Raw genomic sequence first — 23,679 nt, 5'->3', positions numbered from 1 at the left:
TTAGTGAGTGTTATGAGCTTCATGTTTATTCTCATGAATATGTGTGAGTTCCTAAGATCTTTAATCAACAGCATAAAATTTAGATTTTGTTTCTAAAGTGAAAAGAAATCCTAGGATTCTTTTTGGCACTAGCTAAGAGAGAAAGTACGATTATAAAATATAATGATCTAGGCCACTCTACTATCCAAAAGGGTAATTAAAGTCTACAGGAAATATTAATAGTTGCTGCCTTTCTTCCCAAAGAGAGGTAAATCAAAGCGCTTCCATGTATTTTTTCCCCAGGTTAGTTAGAAGATGTATCTACAATTGATTTTAAAAAAATCAAAATGACTTATGTAAGATACAAAACCTAAAGGGAACATCCTTCTTTCATGTGCTGTAGTTTTTCTCAGGTCCTTGATCCCCAAGCCAAAAAAATTACTTTAAAAAAACCGAAAAAACCTTTTTGAGATAAAAGTAAATGTAAGTCACACTTGTAATCCCAACACTTTGGGAGGCTGAAGTGAAAGGACTGCTTGAGTCCAGGAGATTGAGACCAGCCTGGGCAACATAGTGAGAACCTGTCTCTACTAAAAAATTTAAAAATTAGCCAGGCATGGTGGCACACGTCTGTAGTCCCAGCTACTTGGGAGGCAGAGGTGAGAGGATCACTTGGACCTTAAAGTTCAATGCTGCAATGAGCTGTGATTGTGCAACTGCACTCCAGCCTGGGCAACAGAGGGAGACGCTGTCTTAAAAATAAATAAAAGTAAATGTATTTACAGAATCCTAATTAAGAAAACTACAATTGCAGGTGGGCATGGTGGCTTATGCCTGTAATCCCAGCACTTTGAGAGGCCGAGGCAGGCAGATCACTGGCAGTCAGGAGTTCGAGACCAGCCTGGCCAACATGGTGAAACCCCATCTCTACCAAAAATACAAAAATTAGCTGGGCGTGGTGGCAGACACCTGTAATCCCAGCTACTCGGGAGGCTAAGGCAGAAGAATTGCTTGAACCTGGGAGGTAGAGGTTGCAGTGAGCTGAGATCGTGCCACTGTACTCCAGCCTGGGCAACAGAGTGATACTCCCATCTCAAAAAAAAAAAAAAAAAAAGAAAGAAAACTACAATTGCCTATGCACAAGTGCTGAAATTATTACAAATTTAAAACTCTGAACCAGTGGTAATGCTTGTAATCAGGTACTTTTCTTAAAATATTGAACATAAATGGATTAAATGGTTGGCATGTGTTAGGTGTTTAAAATGTGAGCTGTTCTTTTCCAAGGTCCATTAGAGTGCCTTGTGTATTATTATAAATAACAATAATAAATATTTGGGAATAAATGGAGATTAAAGGACTAGTATTTTGGCAGTATCAAACATGATTTCTTCAAGTATAGTAATAAGATATAAAGTATGCAGCAGTTTTTGTAGTTCTATGTATATAATGTTTATACCTCTGTATACACTTATGTGTCCATACCTGTATAATGTAACTCTGGCTGAGAAAGCCAGTCAGGCATTTTCCCCAACATTTTATTAAGAAAATATTGGAGCATATAGAATATTTGGAGAATTGTACAGTGAACACCCATATACCCACTACTTAGATCCTACAATTAACTTTTAATTGTATTTGTTATGTAACTATGTATCTGTCCACCCAGTTTGCCTAAATTCTAAGTGTTCAGATATCAATATACTTCACCTCTGAACACTTAGAATTCAATATTTGTTTATAGGCTGATTGGGTTTTTTGGTAAAATTTACATACAGTGAAATGTACAATCTTGAGGGTACCAGTCAGTGACTTTTAAAAAAAAATTTAATGACCGCTTCACGAATGTGTGCATCATCCTTGCACAGAGGCCATGCTAATCTTCTGTGCATCGTCCCAATTTAGTATATGTGCTATCAAAGTGAGCACCCATTGGTGACTTTTGATAGAAGCCTTCATTCACCTTTGTACCCAGCCTGCAGCAGGATACAGACTATAAGCATTGCTTTGGAGTTGCCTCATGTCTCTTCTCAGTCAGTCTCCATTCACACCCTCTCAAGGCAACAGCTGTCTTAATTGTTTTCCCACCACAGATTAGTTTTCTCTGTTTCAGAACTTCATGTAAATGGAATCTAAATAATATCATTTCTCTTGAGTAAATACCTAGGATTCGAATTGTTAGATTATATGGTAGGTATAGGTTTAATTTGCTATGAAACAGATCTTTTCCCAAGTGGTTGTACCATTTTACATTTTCACCAGTGATGTTTTGTTTTCCTTTTTCAAGTAATAACCACCAATTCATAGTAAGAGCTGCATAGTGCAGTAAAAATACTAAGTATAAGAATATTATTCTGTGTGAACTTTATTCTTACCAGATGCACAAGACTGTAGAAATCATGTAGTTTCAGTGAGATCAGAGTTAAAAGCACGTATTAGGAAGAAAGGCTTTGTGTTGAGAATATATTCTAGACAGAGCTCTTTGTTTTTAAAATATGTATAAATAGGCCACCAAAGATTTTCCCATCTTATTTTAATGAGTCTCAAAAGGGTAGATGGTTGCTTTATAAACTTCAGATTGGTAAAGTGCCAGAGAGATAGCAGACTTCTTTTTTCTTTTTTTCTTTTTTTTTTTTTTTTGAGATGGAGTCTCGCTCTGTCACCCAGGCTGGAGTGCAGTGGCCGGATCTCAGCTCACTGCAAGCTCCGCCTCCTGGGTTCACGCCATTCTCCTGCCTCAGCCTCCCGAGTAGCTGGGACTATAGGCGCCCACCACCTCGCCCGGCTAGTTTTTTGTATTTTTTTTTTTAGTAGAGATGGGGTTTCACCGTGTTAGCCAGAATGGTCTCGATCTCCTGACCTTGTGATCCGCCCGTCTCGGCCTCCCAAAGTGCTGGGATTACAAGCTTGAGCCACCGCGCCCGGCCAGCAGACCTTTTTTTTTTGAGGCAAAATCCTTCCAAGATTAGATGCCAGTGAAGAAGCACCTATACAACTGTCTGTGAGTTATTTCCAAACTGAGAAGAGCTAACTTGTAAGAAGGCTATATGACAAATTAATAAATGGAAACTTTAACTCAAAATTTTTGTTTGTTTTGAAGCCTTTCTTGTGTGTTTTAGAGCAGGCTTTTTACACATTTTGCTTTATTGATGTTCATTCTGTTTGTCCCTTGTTATTATTTTGAGAATTAGACATTTAGGCAGCTAAGGGTGAGTATATTAGCTTCCTAGGGCTGCTGTAACAAATTACTGGAAGCACGGTGGCTGTAAACAATAGGAATGTACTTGGTCCCAGTTCTGAAGGCTAGGGATCCTAATCACTGTGTCAGGGGGGCTGCTTTCCTTCTGTAGGCTCTGAGAGAAAATGGCCTCTCTCCTAATCTCCGGTGCTTGTTCACAGTCCTTGGTGTTCCTTGGGTTGTAGATGCTGCACTCTAATCTCTTCCTCTGTCTTCACGTGGTATTCTCTCCTGTGTGTCTTTTTGTGTCTCTTCTCCTCTTGCAAGGACACCTTTCATATTGGATCTGGGGACATTTTGGATCCACCCTACTCCAGTATAACCTCATCTTAACTAATTACATCTGCAAAGACCCTCTTTCCAAATAAGGGCACATTCTGAGAAGGACATATATCTGAGGAGGACACTATTCAACCCAGTACAGTGAGAAAGCCGAGACATTCACGAGACCATTTACATTGTCCTTGTTCATGGAGAGTTGCTCCATGAATAGGACCCCTTTAGGAAGCCCCCGAGTCCCTCACTCACTTTAAAAGCATAGTCAGTTGTTTCATTTTAAAATAATACCTACCACAATTTAGAATTTACTTGGTGAACCATAGTTTTATTTTACAGAGTGACCCAGTGAAGGGACTTCTCTGATACTGACTTTGATGTCTTGTTCTTAAAGGATTTTAAAAAGATGATTGAGATACCAGAATAGGGCAGTTTGAGTTGAAATCAGCCTGGGTTCAAATCTTGACTCTGCTGCTCATGCCTGAGTCCATTGGAAAATCTGGGCCTCAGTTTGACCTGTCTGGTGATCCCCATGCATCTTCTCTCTCATTCACATCTCATACATTACTTAAAAACCAATCTAGGAAACTGGATTCCACAGAACTGGGAAAAGAAAGCCTTCTTATTAGCTTGTGAGATCAAGCCCAAAAGGTAAAAAGGGTGCTTTTAGAAGGTGGTATGCTTTTGAACTATTGCGTCAAACCTTTAAAAAGAGTCTCCTTATAGTATAGAGCTTGTTTTCTATTCCAAAGCCAAAAGATTTTCATAATTTTTTTCTCTTTCTTGAAGAACCGTAAATTTTTTTACCCTTAATTAAAACATTGAGTAGACTAATTAGGAAAATATTGTGAAAAAGGGAAAAAGAATTACAAAATGCCCTTCCCTGTTCCCTGCCCCCATCCCATAAGAGTGCAAAATAGCTATTAAGACAGTGCCCACATCTTAAGTATGATCAAGCTTCTCTTAGACACTTCTTTTGGTCTTTTGGGTACCATGAAGCTCATCTTTCCCTCACCCATCAAATTCTGTGTTCTGGTATCTCCCTCCCTTGCTCCCTTTTGGGTTCAAAAGATTTTCCTGTCTCAGTCTCCCCAGTAGCTGGGATTAGAGGCGTGAGCCACCCCGCCTGGCCACTGGTATGTTTCGACAAGTAGAAAATGTCAGGCTACTAGAACAACGTTACACAGAACCTGTTAGGCAGAGGTTAGCCAGGAAAGAGCATCATCACTTTATCAAAGACCTCATTGCCAGGACTGATTATTTAATGTATGATTTGGCCTCATAACACTCAGCCAGTTCTCAGTGAAATGAGAAAAATGTATAGCTTTCATCCATTTAGATATTTGTAAAAGTACTTATGCATTTGTGGCAAACTTTAGGTGGGGTCATAAGCTATTCCACATTTTTCAGAAGGCCACTAAAAACAACCACAGACTTGCTTTTGGAATGTTAATTTCAGCACATTATTATTGTAGCCAAGCAGACTGCTTTGTTTTCAGTTAAAGCTTGTAAAAAAAATTAAATCTAACACATTATGAATTTAGTTTTCATATACAAAAAACCCAGAGACAAATGGATTCCCTTCATTGCAGTTGGTGATATTGACTGAAAGAACTAACATAAATTTGATCTTTTTCCTCTTAAAGAAAGAAAAAAAATGGGATGGTCACAGTGGCTCAAACCTTTATCCTAGCACTTTGGGAAGCCAAGGCAAGAGGATTGCTTGATCCCAGGAGTTCAAGACCATCCTGGGCAACATGGCGAAACCCTGTGTCTAAAAGAAATACATACAAAAAATTAGCTGAACATGCTGGCACTTGCTTCTAGTTCCAGCTACTCAGGAGGCTGAGGTGGGGGGATCGCTTGCGTCCAGGAGGTCAAGGCTGCAGTAAGCCATGATTTCACCATTGCACTCCAGCCTGAGTGGCACAGTGAGACCCTGTCTCAAATTGGAAAAAAAAAGAAAAGAAAGAAAAAATGATGTACTTCTAGTCTAGTACCTCTAGTAAAAGGTATAAAGAGGATAGACCTAGGCCAGGTGGGATGGCTCACACCTGTAATCCCAGAGGGAGGCTGAGGTGGGTGGATCACTTGAAGTCAGGAGTTAGAGACCAGCCTGGCCAGCATGGTGAAACCCTGTCTCTACTAAAACTACAAAAATTAGCCAGGTGTGGTGGTGCATGCCTGTAATTCCAGCTACTTGGGAGGCTGAAGCAGGATAATCTCTTGAATCCGGGAGGCAGAGGTTGTGGTGAGCTGAGATGGAGCCACTGTACTCCAGCCTGGGCAACAGAGTGAGACTCTGTCTCAAAAACAGACAAACAAAAAGAGGGTAGATCTAGACTGTTTCTTTTCTAGAGTCCGGGGAGATTTGAATCCAACTGTGATCATCCTATTAAAAACACAAGTCTCTGAGGCCAATCATGATCTTGCCTGCCTGGAGCCCACTGAGAAGCCATTAGCTTGATCTAGAATAACTGAGGCTATCTGATTGGCCCTGCTGGCTTCAACCATATGTGCTTTCTCTCCATTACAGCCGGAGGAAGAGCAGTTGACCTGTGATATCACCGGATCCAGTTCATCCACCGATGACACGGCTTCACTGGACCAACATTCTTCTCATGGCAGTGATGTGTCTCTCTCCCAGATTTTAAAGCCAAACAGGTCAAGAGATCGGCAAAGCCTTGATGGATTCTGCAGCCATGGGATGGGAGCTGAGGGTCGAGAAAGTGAGAGTGAGCCTGCTGACCCAGGCGACGTGGAGGAGGAGGAGATGGACAGTATCACTGAAGTGCCTGCGAACTGCTCTGTCCTGAGGAGCTCCATGCGCTCTCTTTCCCCCTTCCGGAGGCACAGCTGGGGGCCTGGGAAAAATGCAGCCAGCGATGCAGAAATGAACCACCGGAGGTGAGATGGGAGGCAGTTTGTTTAGTGTCTCAGTATGTACTTGCTTTTGAGAAGCTTCTGATTTGTGTTATTGTTGGTAAAAGAATTTAGGAGACCCCATAGTATAGAAGAAAGAATATAGGCTTTGGAATCAGGAAAATCTGTGTTCAGACCCCAGCTCCATAATTTACCATGTAAATGACCTTGGGCAAGTCACTTGACCCCTCTAAGCTTTAATTTTCTCATCTGTAAAATACCTTCATTATTATTTTTAATAATACAGTGAAATGTGATTGTCATATAGTGAGTGTTTAGTAAATGGGAACGTTTATTCTTACCACATTAATGAAACTTATGAATGATAAAATATTGGAGGCAGTAGTTTCATGTCAGCTTTGAATTAAGAAACAAACGTGAAGTCTTACAGTCAGTCTAGTACTGAACTGAGACTAGAACTCTACTTATTTTCATCCTGCATGATGTCATGGGCTCTCCTGTTTGAATTTATTGCTGAGGCTTACCTAGGACCATTGTCCTAATACCTCTGAAGATAATGGAATGAGAGTGAGATTTTAATCAGTTTGACTAATTCTTATAGTGTTACCTGCATGTAGTATAACCTGAATTTTAAAGTGTTAAGAAAAACCCCTTTAAAGCTTTGAGTAGTAATTTTTTTCTGATTCTTTAATAATTTAATAAACTTCATAACTTTTGCCATCTGATTAACTCCTTGGAGCAAGGGGAGGAGCAAAGTAGCCCTCCACAGAAATTGTCAGTCCCTTTTTGTCCTGATGTTTTTCTCATTCCACATTCCTTCATTCTCTTCCCTGTGCCATTTCTCTTTGAGCAGTGTCTCTCTCCCCAGTGTGGTGTCTGTATGTTTCATGCATTTGTATCCCATTTTGTTTCACCTGCAACACTGACCTCTTCACCATTCATTTTCAGTTCAATGCGAGCTCTTGGGGATGTTGTCAGGAGACCTCCCATTCATAGGAGAAGGTACAGAGTTCGTTAACTTGATGGACTAACCATGTCACCTCTGAGCGTATACTAACAAGCATCTCATTCTGCTTAATCCATGATTGGACCATCTACTTTTAAGTAATGTCCCATCTAATTCAGGCAAATAAAATATAGGTACTTATTAATTGCCAATGTCCATTTTATATGAAATGGTTTCTTTAATTGAAGTTTTATCCTATTTTATCTTTTTTAAAAATTATTTTTAATTTTTTCAATCTTGTGCTTATTGGTGTTCAGATGACTGTGATAATAGGGTCTCACCCAGCTTTCTCTAGAAGAGTTCAAAGAATTGTCTATGTCATACCTATTTAATGGACCCTGGGGAGTACTATTTTTTTCTTCTCCACAAAAGAAAAACCAGGAATGTGTGTGTGCTTGTATATAGGCCCTGAAATATTGTCAACACATTCTTTAATAATGTAATGAAAGACTTTATTACTAGGCCACCTGGCATTTTCCATTCCATTGTGGATGTAGTCATTTCTTAAAGCAAATCAGAGGTATAAGTTCATCTCTTGGCCTTTGAATTCCTTAATTAGTGTTTGTCAGGTAATATTTTGAAGCTAAAAATAAATGATTTTTAAGATGAGAAGTAATTTCTAGTCAGATTGCTAATTCGCTTCAAATTTTGCATTGGATTTTCTTTCGAAGTCATTAGTGACCTTTTCTTCCATTGTTTAGAAAAACGTTTAGAAGTCCAAAAATTAGGGTTATATTACTGCCAGTTTCTCATATTAGGAGGCATTTGTAAAGAAGTATTTTTAACTATTAGCTGAACCTGTTTTTTGGGAAGTAGGCGAATAGTGATCTTTCCGACTTTGTCTTTTCCAAGTGGATGCTTTGTTTAATTCCAGATTTTAGGCAAGAAATTAAGCTTAAATTCAAATGTTCTCATAAATTTCAGATAATCATGATTCCTATGAAATTGTTCTTCCAGAAAATAAGTTGTTAAACAAGTTTTAACCCCATCTCTACTAAATGCTTTTCCGTAGAAGGTTCTTTGGAGGTACATTTGTCTGGGTCTTTATTAAAGCTTTTCAATATGAGCTTATTAAAAACAGGCACTTGATGACAAAGTGGGAGACGACAGATTGCTGGATGCAGTCTGAGTTAGTATATAGATGTGCCTGTCGTCAACAACTCCAGCCAGTTTCATCCCTAGTGAAACTTACTTTTGTAGGAAGAACGTAATGTATAATTTAAAATTTTGTAAAATTGAAACATTACAACAAGTATTATAAGGCAGGGGGAGGGACATTTGTTTTTTTTTAATCTAGAACTTTCCAAATCTCAAAGCCAAAGAACTGCTAAATATTACCCCGACTAATTGAGGAAATGACGATGCTTTCAAAAATACCCTTAATTGTGAAAGGAGTTTTCTGTTACCAGAAAAGGCAGACATTGTAGACCATCTGCAGCTTCCTTCCTGGTTCCTTAGAAAAGCTGTTACATCTTGGCTGAGCACGGTGGCTCACGCCTGTAATCCCAGCACTTTGGGAGGCTGAGCCAGATGGATTGCTTGAGCCCAGGAGTTTGAGACCAGCCTGGGAAACATGGTGAAACCTCATCTCTACTAAAAGCACAAAAATTAGCCAGGTGTGGTGGCACGCACCTGCAATCCCAGCTACTCAGGAGGCTGAGGCAGAAGAATTGCTGGAACCCGGGAGGCAGATGTTACAGTGAGCTGAGATCATGCCACTGCACTCCAGCCTGGGTGACAGAATGAGTCTGAGTCTCAAAAAAAAAAAAAAGCTATTATGTTTGTCTTCCTGCCTCCCTATCGTTTTTCATTCTCTTCATGTTAAATCTCTTCACGGTATTCCACATCATTGTCGTATCCTGAAAGTAAAGAAACATTTAAATCTGTAGAAGGAGATTATTTTTAAAAATGATGGTTTGGCAGTGTATGTTCAGTTACTGATTTGCCACATTCTGTTTCTAAAAAAAGAAGTTGGATATTTAGGTAAAAATATGCCTGTTTATTAACTGGCGATTTAAAATTTAATAATGTCGAAGAACGGACTTCTGAGTCTTACGTGTGTTTGTAAAATATGTATCTTCTCCTCACACAAGTAAATTGTGTCAGTGTCATCCCACTTACCAGAACAGCGAAGTGTCTCCACTGTATTTTTACTTTCTGCTTCTACACTTGTAAGCTTTATACCACTAATTTAATCTGATGTAAAATGCTTTATACTATTTAGTTTTAAATGATATGGTAAAGATTTTTTTAAAGAGCCATAGGGGTAGCTCTTACATCCTCCCACCATTTTCCTTGTCTCCTTTCTCCAGCCAAAAACCCCACTTGACAACAAAACAAAGTTATTAGATATATCCAATATATCTAATTTTTTTGGTGCCAGGCCTTCCCATCTGCAAGATTCTGGAGGGAGCCGAGTGGTTTTATTGTTGTCAACAAGCTCTGCTTTTATCTCTTCTCAGAAAACAAAAGCACATCACCTAGAACTTTATGGCCCAGGTAGCAGGGTATTTTTTAAATGATAGTTTTTGTTAATAAAAATCCTGACGTTTCCATGCGGTTTCCTTTATAGAGCACACAATATTTTGAATTGATTATTGTTTTAGCTAGTGGTGTTTACTTAGCATTTCCAACCCACATTTTCTGTCCCTGCTACTTGAGAATAGACACCCCTACTGGGATATTCAAGGAAGTAGATGATCAGATGGATTTTTTTTTTTTTAATCTTTTGGGAAAAATGGATACAAACTTAAAATTTAAAAGATACATTGCTAACTTAGTGCCATAGAATTCCTTTTTAAAAAATTTTTATTATTGGCCAGGTGTGGTGGCTCAAGCCTGTAATCCCAGCACTTTGGGAGACTGAGGTGGGTGGATCACTTGAGATCAGGAGTTCAAGACCATCCTCACCAACATGGTGAAACCCCATCCCTACTAAAAACAAAAACAAAAACAAAAAAACAAAATTAGCTGGGTGTGGTGGCGCATGCCTGTAATCCCAACTACTCAGGAGGCTGAGGCAGGAGAATCACTTGAACCCGGGAGACAGAGGTTGCTGTGAGCCAGGATCGCACCATTACACTCCAGCCTGGGCAACAAGAGTGAAACTCCATCTTGGGGGGGAGTTTTCATTATCATTAAAATATAAGCAAATATTTAATCAGTGTTATATGCTTTATCTTTAACATAGTAGCCTAGTGAGTAGGGTTTGAAGATGGATGCAGTGTTGACTAAGTATCTTATGCAAAATCTATTAATTGTCTGGTTTGGTTGGATCTGTAATGGAAACACATGAAAAAAAAAAACTAATGACTTCATGAGTCCACCAGAGCACAGTTTGTCACTGTCTCTTTTAAAAAGTCTAGGGTTAGCGATACTGTGGTAAGGGTGATGTGGGAGTATGGGATGTACTGAGAGATTATTCCCAATGATGGAGTTTGAAACACCTCCCATGTCTGAAGAGTGAGCCATAGGTAGTTGCCACGGGTTCACTAGAAGGAATGTATGGGTTTCAGGTTGAACTGGTGATACTGTAAAGAACCCACAGTCTTTTCCACAGTGCTATCTAGACAAGAATAAAACATTTTAAAGTTTCTATGGTTTTTATTCTAGCCTTTTAAAAAATTGTCAGTGTTACATTCCTAAATTTTTTGTTGATCAAATAAATCCGTCTGTCTCTTAACTATGCCCTTCGTTTTTAAACCTAGTAACTCCATCCCTGTTTCCTCTTTTCTCCCTGCATTTCTGTTTCTGTCTTTGATGTCATCCCCAGTATGAGCTGGTGCCCCTCTGGTGTGCAGTACTCTGCTGGCCTAAGTGCTGACTTTAATTACAGAAGGTATGATATTGTTATGTGTCCAGCCACCAAATGGGGAACCATAAAATATGCCATCAGGGCTTTTGGCTTGGAGCTGGCTTCTGTGTGGCTGAGATGCATATGGCCAGCCTGCTTTGTCTGTGAGCACAGCGTTCCATTGCCTCTGCTATGGGTGTCACTAACTCAACTGAGGGGATACAGCCTAAGAGTCAGGTGATGCATCCTGTATGTCTCAAATGGCCATAGATTTGATGTTTTCTGCACAGATTTCTCTCTCTCTGTCTTGGCCTGTCTTGATTTTCAGATCCTAGAAATTCTTGGATCCTGAATAAAACAATCAGAGAACCAAGGCAGCTAATAAGATGTACTGATTTCTATTATGCTTCTAAATCCACCAATCTGTGTAGATTCCAAATTCGGAGACTCCTCGTCGTTTCATACTCTTGTCTCAACTGAACGGCCAGATTTGATTACTAAAACATTTTCAGGATTAACTTTTGCAATAAGCATAGATCTGGTTTTCTTAGGCTTTTCAAGTAATTTCTTCTTCCCTTAGCCCCTCTTCTTATCCCTGGTATTGAAAATGAGTTTTACAGGCCAGGTGTGATGGCTCACACCTGTAATCCCAGTACTTTGGGAGGCTCAGGTGGGCAGATTACCTGAGGTCAGGCATTTGAGACCAGCCTGACCAACATGGTGAAACCCTGTCTCTACTAAAAATACAAAAATTAGCCAGACACAGTAGCAGGTACCTGTAATCTCAGCTACTTGGGAGGCTGAGGCAGGAGAACCACTTGAACCCGGGAGATGGAGGTACCAGTGAGCCAAGATGAGGCCACTGCACTCCAGCCGGGGCAACAGAGGGAGGCTCTGTCTCAAAAGAAAAGAAAAAAAAAGGAAAAGAAAGAAAATGAGGTTTACAGAGACATTTACTTGTAGTTAGTCATGATTTCTGTTACATTGAAGTAAGAAAAACATATCCCTTGTTTAATTTACCTACTAGAGAAAATAGAGATATATATGGCTTCATTTCATAATAAGTGATTTACAAAACCAAAATAAATAAATAAATAAAAATTTTAAAAAGCAAATACAAGTCCTGGACTGGTAGGTATGAACTTAATTGTAGCAATTTTCTGTACAGTTTTCCTTGAGTGGAGATAACTGAGTAGCTTTAGTATACCTTCCAATTGAATTCCAGCTCATTGTTAGCTGAGAACATCGTCAGCTACAGCTATGTTTTGAGATCTTGGTTATTTTAAAGAAGTTTCCGCTGCAGTTGTAACAGATGTGAATTATTCTAGTTAGTAACCCAAGGAGGTTAAATCACGAACCTGTCTCTGTAGCCTTCTGCTTACTGAAAATGCTTTTCATTCTGCAAACCACAGAATCTTTCTTGGAGGAATCCTCTTTAAAATGCCAAATCCTGATTGCCTTTGTTCCCTTTACCAATATCCAGGCAAAAAATTACAGCTCTTTCTACTATTAGACCTGGTTGCTTTTTCAGCATTTGTTCATTAAGGTGTTATATGTGCCTGTTGCAACTAACAAATCTCGGGAAGTCTGTCAGCAGTTGTTTGGCCAGGTGTGCATAGAATAGATGGTAACACTCATGAGTAACACTTGGGTTTTCTGGGGTGAAAGCATACCTGTAAAATTATAAAGGTCAACTTGAAAGCATACCTGTAAAATTATAAAGGTCAACTTGAACGTAAAATTATAAAGGTCCACTTAATAGACATAAGGGCAAGTTACCCAGTTTGCCTTCTGAAAGTTACTTAAGCTCATATTTTCTCTCCGAGACTTAATTACTTGGCATTAGTACAGTTAGATTCACAAAGATTAATTAGATCAAGGAAAAACATTTATAAAGTATCCGATAACTATGGTCTGTCTGTATAGTATATTGAAAAATATCTGAGAAGTGATCTTAGGTGGTTCAACACTTGTATAAATTTAATGGGGTAAGAAAATCTAAGTGCAGTATTCTTTCTCAGTATTCCAAGATCTGTGGAGGAAAGGTAGGTGGTATTCTTTGTGCTATGCCCTTTTAGACAGTTTTGCTAGCTGACATAGAAATAATACATAAACAAGGGAGATACACCCAAAGGGATTTTGTGTCCTCCTTTGTTTTTGAGACCCAGAAATAGAATGAATTAACTTTTGTGCCCTGTGTTCAGTTTCAGTCTAGAAGGCTTGACAGGAGGAGCTGGTGTCGGAAACAAGCCATCCTCATCTCTAGAAGTAAGCTCTGCAAATGCCAAAGAGCTCAGACACCCATTCAGTGGTGAGGAACGGGTTGACTCTTTGGTGTCACTTTCAGAAGAGAATCTGGAGTCAGGCCAGAGAGAACATAGGATGTTTGATCAGCAGGTAAGTCTTAAGTATGTCTAATTTGGAAAAAATGTATTTCACAAAATGTGAACATAGAAGGCAAGGCTTCTGGTAGTATAAGGCTAGTAGCTATGATTACTTACCCATTTTATGATATACTTAATCTAGCACTAAACGAAGTTTTTAGCACTTAATTAAAAAGGGCCAGGCATGGTGGCTCATGACTGTAATCCCAGTGCTTTGGGAGGTTGAGGCAGGAGGATCACTTGAGCCCAGAAAGCTCAAGACCAGCCTGGGCAACATAGCAAGACCCCCATCTCTACAAAAATTTAAAAATTAGCTGGACATGGTGGCTTGTGCCTGAAAGCTGAGATAGGAGGATTACTTGAGACCAGGAGTTTAAGGCTGCATTGAGCCGTGATTGCACCGCTGCACTCCAGCCTAGGTGAAAGAGCGAGACTCTGTCTCTAAAAAGAAAAAAGAAAAAAAATAAATAAAGAATGCCATTAATCTGCAGAGATTTAAATATTCCATCAAGGCACACTTTTTAAAATTAGGAAAGTATCCAGGATATTAAATTGAGTTTTTCTTTCTTATCTGAGACCGTCTTTTACCATCTCAATAGTAAAATGAATCTTGAAATATGCTACATATCGTTATTAATTTTCCCAATTCTCTAAAACATACCCCAAGTTTCTCCTTTGTAGGGGAAAGAAAAACTTTCTTACTATACCTTCCAGGAAATGTCTGTTGATTCTCTCTCCTTCCCTTCCCTACTAGAATTCTTTTTTTTTTTTTAATACTTTAAGTTATAGGGTACATATGCACAACATGGATGTCTGTTACATAGGTATACATGTGCCATGTTGGTTTGCTGCACCCATTAACTCATTATTTACATTAAGTATTTCTCCTAATGCTATCCCTCCCCCAGTCCCCTACCCCACGACAGGCCCCGGTGTGTGATGTTCCCTGCCCTGTGTCCAGGTGTTCTCATTGTTCCATTCCCACCTGAGTGAGAACATGCGGTTTGGTTTTCTGTCCTTGTGATAGTTTGCTCAGAATGATGGTTTCCAGCTTCATCCATGTCCCTGCAAAGGACATGAACTCATCATTTTTTATGGCTGCATGGTATTCCATGGTGTATATGTGCCACATTTACTTAATCCAGTCTGTCATTGATGGACATTCGGGTTCGTTCCAAGTCTTTGCTATTGTTAACAGTGCCGCAGTAAGCATACGTGTGCATGTGTCTTTATAGTAGCATGATTTATAATCCTTTGGGTATATACCCAGTAATGGGATTGCTGGGTCAAATGGTATTTCTAGTTCTAGATCCTTGAGGAATTGCCACACTGTCTTCCACAATGGTTGAACTAGTTTACACTCCCACCAACAGTGTAAAAGCGTTCCTATCTTTCCACATCCTCTCCAGCATCTGTTGTTTCCTGACTTTTTAGTGATCACCATTCTAACTGGTATAAGATGGTATCTCATTGTGGTTTTGATTTGCATTTCTCTGATGACCAGTGATGATGAGCATTTTTTCATGTGTCTGTTGGCTGTATAAATGTCTTCTTTTGAGAAGTGTCTGTTCATATCCTTTGCCCACTTTTTGATGGGGTTTTTTTTTTCTTGTAGATTTGTTTAAGTTCTTTATAGATTCTGGATATTAGCCGTTTGTCAGATGGGTAGAATGCAAAAATTTTCTCCCATTCTATAGGTTGCCTTTTCACTCCGATGCCTACCAGAATTCTTAAGAGAATATCTATGCTCCCTGCCTTCTCTTTTTAAAATTTTATTTGTTTATTTACTTATTTAGAGACAGGGTCTCACTCTGTCACCCAGACTGGAGTGCAGTGTTGCCATCACAGGTCACTGCAGCTTCAACTTCCCCAGTTCAAGTGATCCTTCTGCCACAGTCTCCCAAAGTGCTGGGATTGCAGGTCTGAGCCACTGCTCCTGGCCCTTGCCTTCTCTTTATCACCACCTAATCATATCTTAATTTCTGCTGCTATCACTCTCTTGAAACTCCTGTCTTGAAGGTCATGGATTTCCTTGCCAGCCAAATCAAAGTGACTTCTTAGTTCTCATCTTCTGGGTGTCCTCATTATCACTTACCACTTTTGACAATCCCTTGGGGAGGTTTTGAGAATTTGAATTACATGCTTTTATAGCATTGTACCTTACTGCAAGTCTTTTCTCTTCCTCTTGGGCCAGGAGACTTTGATTAATTTATGAAAGCATTCTGGGATACATCTTATTTCCTCCAAATGAAACATTTATAATTAAAAAAAAAACTCTTTTTGAATAGATGACTGGAGTTTGGGGCAAAAATCTAATAATACATTTCTAATTAAACAAAAATGTTGACAACCTCTTCCTTGATTTGCTGAGTAGGACTTTGTGTAGAAGTTTAATTTTTTATTGTATCCTACTACAAGGCACTAACATGACCAAATATAAACTTGACACTGAAGGATTATCTTAGTAATTATTGTAGCACTTACGCTTGTATGAGACCAGACGAATAAAGAGATTTAGGCATAATGAAAATCAGTTGAAGAGTAAATTTTGCCCCTTTAAAAATTTTTTCTACTTGTTCTGATACTTCAGAAAGAGAAAAAATAAGAATATGAAGAATATGCTTGTTGAAGCAAGTGATTTAGATTTACTCAGCCTAACAGTAACAGAAAAAAGAAGGAAAAAATAGGAACAATTCTTGGGTGGCTTGAGCACAGCTTTGCTAACGGTAAATCAGTGAAAGAATCTTTAAAATAAAGTGCATTTCAAATGTATAGAATCCTTTGGAAATCATGTGCAAGGTAAGGAAAAATACCAAAATTGTGAATTTGTAAACAATCATAGATCAAGACCCATATATCCCTTCAGATTCAGCTCAAGCTCATTTAAATGGCTTGCCTAAGGTGGTGTAAGTGGCTATTAGCTAAACAGTATTAAACTGAGAGTTCCTGGCTGTTAATTTCACTGCTTCTTTCCAGGTTTTGGAGTAGGTGAATTTTAATGAGGAAATAAGAATGATTTAATTTTCTTAATATTGTTTATTTTCTGAGATGGATGTTTCCAGGAATTTGACAGATAACCCTGCATTTTAGTAAGACATTATAACCCCTGATGTGTTTCTAAAATTGGACTATCTTTCTGAAGCAGACTTTCTGATTCAGTCTTTCTAGATTAAGTTGTTGTTTTAGTGCCTTGCTATGCTTAGTCTTCCTGGAATCTCTACTTAGCCATAGTTTTTGTCTTGTATGGAACCTCAGAGTGGGTATTTGAGCTGCTTGTATCATTCTGATCTGGATGAGTTGCCTGCAGCCAACTTCCTGTTAAAAGTCTCTGCCTTTCACTGAGGTCATTTTTTAGACCTCACAGTTGTATTTGAAACATAGCAACTGTTTGCCTCAGCTGCCATGGTTACACATGAAACAAGCTCTAAATAATCAGAAGTCTGGCCTAATTGAGTCAAGTTCATGCTAGTAACGGATATTTCATTGCTTCTCTTTCAACGTGTGAGTCATAAAGAGGCAGATTTCATTCTGTGAAGGGAAGGGATTAATGATAAAGTCAGTTAACAATTGGAATGGGCTCTTTTTTTTTTTTTTTTTTTTTTTTTTTGAGACAGTCTCGTTCTGTAGCTGAGGCTAGAGTGCAGTGGCACAATCTCGACCTCGGCTCACTGCAAGCTTCGCCTCCCGGGTTCACACCATTCTCCTGCCTCAGCCTCCTAAGTAGCTGGGACTACAGGTGCCTGCCACCGCACCCAGCTATTTTTTTTGTATTTTTAGTAGAGACAGGGTTTCACCGTGGTCTTGATCTCCTGACCTCATGATCCGCCCGCCTCGGCCTCCCAAAGTGCTGGGATTACAAGCGTGCGCCACCGCGCCCGGCCAGGAAGGGGCTCTTATCACCAGAAGTGTGCTAGTGGACACTAGACAACTGTCTTTCAGGGATATTATACCAGGAACTTCTACAGGTGGTTGGATTACATGGTCTCAAAGCTGCTGTGAATTTACTGAGAGTTAAATTGTCAAATTTCAGTTACCTTTATGTTCATGTAGAATCAGTATCATCTTAGAAGAGGATAGGGAAGAGATTTAGGCTTCTTTCCAGATACATTATTGCTTTGTTTGTGACCTTAAAACTCTTTACTTGAATCTCAGTATTCCAATTATTTAAAATCAGAGGCCAGGCCTGGCGGTTCACGCCTATAATCCCAGCATTTTGGGAGGCTGAGGCGGGTGGATCAGTTGAGCTCAGGGGTTTAAGACCAGCCTGGCCAACATGGTGAAACCCTGTCTCTACCAAAAATACAAAAAATTAGCTGGGCATGGTGGTGTGCGCCTGTAATCCCAGCTACTCAGGAGGCTGAGGCAGGAGAATCACTTGAACCCACGAGGCAGACATTGCAGTGAGCCGAGATCATGCCACTGCACTCCAGCCTGGGCCACAGAGTGAGACTCTGTCTCAAAAATAAAAATAGGCTGGGTGTGGTGGCTCACGCCTGTAATCCCAACACTTTGGGAGGCCAAGGTGGGCGGATCACAAGGTCAGAAGTTTGAGACCTGCCTGACCAACATGGTGAAACCCCATCTCTACTAAAAATACAAAAATTAGCTGAGTATGGTGGTGCGCACCTGTAATCCCAGCTACTCAGGAGGCTGAGACAGGAGAATCGTTTGAACTGGTAGGCGTAAGTTGCAGTGAGTCAAGATTATGCCATCAGCCAGGGTGACAGAGTGAGACTCTGTCTAAAAAAGTAATAATAATAAATAAAGTAAAATCAGAATACTGTTACCAATATTCTACTATATCTGTATGAAGGAGTATTTAGATTTTCAAAGAACAAGTATTGTATGTAGTTTGATATTTCCAGTGAAATTATTTTTATGTGATTATGCATCCAGCAGATATTTATTAAGTACTTACTAAGTTTGAAACATTGTTAGGTGCTATGAGGGATACAGAACCACTGTAAAGAATGGATACTCTAATGATCCCCATTTTACAGATGAGAAAACTAAGCCTCAGAAAAGCTAAGTAACTTTTCTGAAATTGAGCAGCTGTTAAGTAGCAGGAGCAGACTTTAACCTATGTCTGTCTGACCACAAGGCCTGTGCTCTCACCCCCTTCTGTACTGCCTTATTTTACTATGTAGGTCTAATTATAAGGTTTTATGCTTACCTAGAAATATGAGAGCATATGCTTACAACCTGTTCTTTACTCTTTTACTTCACAGATATGTCACAGATCTAAGCAGCAGGGATTTAATTACTGTACGTCAGCCATTTCCTCTCCATTGACAAAATCCATCTCATTAATGACAATCAGCCATCCTGGATTGGACAGTGAGTATACTACTTTTTTAAAAAATTAAATATATTAAATTTTAACCACTGTTCCTATTATTTTTCTCACTTTAAGGCCTAATAACATTACCTGCGAAAATTTGCTTGCTGCTTCTTTGAATGAATGGCTTAGCACTTAAACAGAAAAGGTGACATAGAGTTCATCATGAGATCTTCCTCCTTTTGCTACCTAAAAATATCCATAATACATTAAGTTTATTGTATTTGTGGGCACTTTTTTTTTGTTTTTTGTTTTTTGTTTTTTGTTTTGAGATGGAGTCCCGCTCTGTTGCCCAGGCTGGAGAGCAGTGGTGCGATCTTGGCTCACTGCAAGCTCCACCTCCTGGGTTCATGCCATTCTCCTGCCTCAGTAACTGGTACTACAGGCGCCCACCACCACGCCCAGCCAATTTTTTGTAATTTTAGTAGAGACAGGGTTTCACCCTGTTAGCCAGGATGGTCTCAATCTCCTGACCTCGTGATCCGCCCCTCTTGACCTCCCAAAGTGCTGGGATTACAGGTGTGAGCCACCGCGCCCGGCCAGACACAGTTTTTAAACATTTTTTATTTTGAAGTAATTTTAGACTTGAAAAATAGTTATAAATAATGTTCACTGGGGAAAAAAAAATTGCAAAAATAGTACAAAGTATTCCCATGTATTCTTCACTTCTAGTCTTCAAATGTCAGAATACTTGTTTCACCAGCCTCTCCCCCTCTCTTTGTCACTCCCCTTAAAGATTTTTTCTGAAACATTTGAGAGAGTAAGTTGTATCCGTAACGCTCCTTCACCTCTAATTTAGTGTATATTTCCTAAAAACAAAGATATTCTCTTATATTACCATAGTATATGAGTACCATATACGGGCCTTCTCTGGCTACTGAGTGCTAGCATTAGTATATAAGAGTACCTTCTACTCTTATATACTATGATAATACTATATTACCATAGTATAATTATCCAAATCAGGAAATTAATGTCAATAAAATTATGTTATCTAATATGCACACCTTATTCAGATTTCAAATTTTCTCACTTATTTCTGGGTCCAAGATTCAGTCTAAGAACATATATTGAATTAAGTTGTCATGTCTCTTTAGACCTCTTTAATCTAAAAAGTTCCTCAGTTGATCCCTGTCTTTCATGAATTTGTCAGTGGAGAAAACTGGCACAGTAACTGACCTGAGCTTTTCAACAATGTCAAGCTCAAGACGGACAAAGCAAGACTGAGACAGAGATTTAGTTCTGTGAGGGTCAGTAGTATTACATCTGAAAGGGGTTAGTGGACCTGTATGCAGGTTCAGATCAACTGGCGATGGAAGTTATGTAGAGTTGTCATGGCACCCATAAGCACAGTGCCTTGCGATGCTCAGAAACATACTTGGATTGGATCAGTGTTGTTTTGTCACAAAGCAACTTGTTCTTTGAGAAGCCTCATTTTTTATTTTTTAAATGTTGATTTTTTTATGAGTAGTTGCTGTGTGGGATCTGGATATAAAGATTAAATTCACATTAAAGAGGGAGTGAGTGATACATTATGTTCTTTGCTGAAAGAGCATGTGTCTTGGAGGCTAAAGCCAAGGAAATAAACACATTCTCCTGGTGTTTCTGGGATTTCCTCATTATTCCCTGATATAATTCAGTTTAAGAGTTGAGAAGCAGATGCCCTGTATTTTTGGGATGTTCCATCTCACTTCATGACTTACTGGAATCCTAATTTTTAAAATTTTCACAGTGGAATTAAGACATAATGGATGATTCTAGCCAGACATGGTGACACGTGCCTGTAGTCCGGCTGCTTCAGAGGCTGAGGCAGGAGGATCATGAGCCCAGCAGGTCAAGGCTGCAGTGAGCTGTGATGGCACGAATGCATTCCAGCCTGGGTGATAGAGTGAGACACTGCCTCAAAAAAAAAAGAGAGAGAGAGAAAGACATAATGGATGATTCTGTTAAATTTTTTCTTGTTTTCATGTGATTAATATTTCAAATACAAATCTAGCCTACTTGACAAAAGGTGTCTAATGAAGACTTACTTTCAAAGATGTGTCCCCCAGAACTGTGACAGAAATAGCTTTTCCTGTTTTTGCTTGTTTTGATTTTTTTTTAAATTTGGCTTTGAGTTAGAGGTTTGGCTTGTATAGAATGGAAATTACAATTGAATAGTTTGCAGTGAATTTGATAAGCCAGAATGCTAGCACTCAGTAGCCAGAAAAGGCCAGGAAGGCTCTCTAAGTGAGACATTTCAGCTCAGTGTGCCCTCCTTCTGTGACCAGCAAGCATCATGATATAGTGGATATTGTACTTCTACAGCAACAGATACCTAGTACCAACAGAATGTGTCCCAAAGAGAGACCTTTTTCCTATATTTTGTGACCCACTTTCTTTCCTTGTGGATGAAACACTTCATTATTTTTCCTTTACAAAGCAAGGTGCTTTTGGACTGTGTTTTCAGTTGCTATCCAAACACTATAAATAATACAGCTAACTCCCAAAAGCACTATTCTAGAGGTTCTGACACACAGAGCTTTTCTTCCCATTGCTGATAATTTTTCTGCTCAACTCACCTAGGGAACCTGATTTCAGTAGTAGAAAACTGTCAAAAGTAGAGCTTCAAGCAAGAGTTTACGCCTTTCATCCAAATATAATACCCTCATTCTGATTTGTAGCGTGCGTTTCATGCAGGCTGGAATGATAGCTAGCCCCACGTACCTTTCTAATACCATATGCTGCAACAGAAGGACCCATCAACCTTAATGTCACTGTTTCTCCTTAGTTCCTCCTATATACAATTAAAATAGTTTCCCAACTGTATTTGTTATTCTACACTAGAAACATAATACATCATTTTGGACATGTTAAAATTCTGACTGAAGAGAAGACTAAAACTTGTGTTAAAGTGTGTGTGGTATGCCTTAAGCATCGGGATAACTGGATATTTCATAATTTGCTCCAGACTCAAGTGTTCAATTCCAAATCACTTAAATACTCAGCATGATTCATCTATAGTCATATTCTCCCTAACTGAAATAGTATAATAGTTAAAATCCTCAGTGATTTTTAAAGCCTAAAATGTTTGGTACACTTAAAATATTTTAACTCATATTTTAAGCACACTTAGTGGCTGTATTACTTTGAGCTTGTTACTGAAACTCTCTGCCTCAATTCAGCTGTTAAATGGGGATGATAATGTGATGTGGCTTAAATCTGACTTTATTTGAAGTCCATAGCATATTTTCTGTCACATAATGAGCACATGCTGTCATTGTGGAGTGTGATTGTTCACAGTAACCAGAACAGTGCCAGGGTCCATTTTTCTCTGCCCAGAGCTTCAACAAGGTTAGACGTTGCTCACCATTGCTAGAACATTGTCTCTTGTTGTCTTGCACTTGGCTGTTTATTGTGAGCGTGCTTGTTTAGGAACAGAATGTTTTCTAAACTCATCCTAATCTCACTGCTTTCCAGCTTTTACCTGTGCTCTTTTTCCTTCTAAGGAAATTATTAGTTGCCTCGACCACAGTTTATCACAGCTGTCAGTAAAACTTGAACATTTCTGAAAATGTATTTCCACTGAGCTGTTGTCCAGAATGTCTTTTGTTGGGTCATTTGCTGGATTAGAAAAACAGTCAAACTTGTAGCATTATTTCTAAGCTGGGATCTGTTTTAAAAAAAAATCTATTGATGTAAAAGGAAAATACTGAGTAGAGAGGGTGACTAAAATATTTCTGTGTCACTTTCTGGGGTGGAGAGCAGGCAAGCAGTAGCTTCTTTAGGAACCACAGAGGACGGGAAAAGCTGCAGCGCCTCCTGTCTTGGACTTACTGTCTTGATTTGAAGGGTGAGATATGATGAGTGTGACTTGCCGGCCATCTTTTAGGGGGTCGCAGTAGCACAGGTGCTGTCTGTGTCATGAGGCTTGGTGCCTGGGAGGACTGCCCTGAGGGAAACCTCTCCATGGAATGTGTGCACAGCATTTCTCCTCCTTGCATCAGAGAAGGATTGTGTGGGGCTGTTTTCTCCCACTGTACTGCGAAACGTAGATGGTTTCTTGATAGAACTTAAAAAATTTTTTTTATTTTTACATGTATAGAATTCAGTTATGACAGATGATCTTTTTTTTTGATACGGAGTCTGGCTCTGTCACCCAGGTTGTAGTGCAGTGGTGGGATCTCTCACTGCAAGCTCCTCCTCTTGGGTTCACGCCATTCTCCTGTCTCAGCCTCCCAAGTAGCTGGGACTACAGGTGCCTGCCACCACGTCCGGCTAATTTTTTTTGTATTTTTTAGTAGAGACAGAGTTTCACCTTGTTAGCCAGAATGGTCTCGATCTCCTGAGTCATGATCCGCCCGCCTCGGCCTCCCAAAGTGCTGGTCTTACAGACGTGAGCCACCACGCCCGGCCCAGATGATCCCTTTCTATGACTGTATTTTTAACCTTTTCATTGCTCCCACCCAGAATATGCTTCAAATAATAATCTGCTTGATTACATCCCTGGAAACACATTAGTGGTGATATGTTGAAAGGGGTATTGGACCCATTAGATGTTTTGACTTCATATGCTTCTTAATGAGATTTCATTTTCCCCTTCATTTTGTGTGGTGTGTTACAGGTTGAGCATCCCTAATTTGAAAGTCTGAAATGCTCCAAAATCTGAACCATTTGAGCACCAACATGATGCCACAAGTGGAAAATTCCATGTATGAGGCCTTAACAAAATTATGTAAAATATTATATAAAATTACCTTTGGGCTATGTATATAAGCTATATATGAAACAAATGAATTTCATGTT

At 39.3% G+C, this 23,679-nt stretch overlaps 1 protein-coding gene and 1 non-coding gene across 16 annotated transcripts in view; one reads left to right on the top strand and one right to left on the bottom strand.

Annotated features, from left to right (window-relative positions):
* Positions 1-23,679, top strand: part of AKAP13 (A-kinase anchoring protein 13) — a 353,478-nt gene that overhangs the window by 257,342 nt on the left and 72,457 nt on the right. For 10 of the 15 annotated variants that reach the window (XM_073013059.1, XM_073013057.1, XM_073013058.1 and 7 more), the window contains 5 exons: positions 6,027-6,397; positions 7,322-7,375; positions 11,152-11,217; positions 13,377-13,569; positions 18,785-18,893. In XM_073013059.1, the coding sequence (XP_072869160.1) occupies positions 6,027-6,397; positions 7,322-7,375; positions 11,152-11,217; positions 13,377-13,569; positions 18,785-18,893 (793 nt within the window). The remainder of the gene's footprint in view (positions 1-6,026; positions 6,398-7,321; positions 7,376-11,151; positions 11,218-13,376; positions 13,570-18,784; positions 18,894-23,679) is intronic. The other 5 variants (XM_073013063.1, XM_073013062.1, XM_007990296.3 and 2 more) reach the window with 2 other exon arrangements.
* Positions 1,800-1,905, bottom strand: LOC119620414 (U6 spliceosomal RNA). The gene has a single exon (XR_005236941.1). It is a non-coding gene; the product is annotated as a U6 spliceosomal RNA (small nuclear RNA).

The sequence above is a fragment of the Chlorocebus sabaeus genome, chromosome 29, assembly GCF_047675955.1.
Source record: "Chlorocebus sabaeus isolate Y175 chromosome 29, mChlSab1.0.hap1, whole genome shotgun sequence".
Classification (NCBI taxonomy): Eukaryota; Metazoa; Chordata; class Mammalia; order Primates; family Cercopithecidae; genus Chlorocebus; species Chlorocebus sabaeus.
Note: the sequence above shows the minus strand (reverse complement) of the source record. Positions and strands in the feature narration are given on the sequence as shown.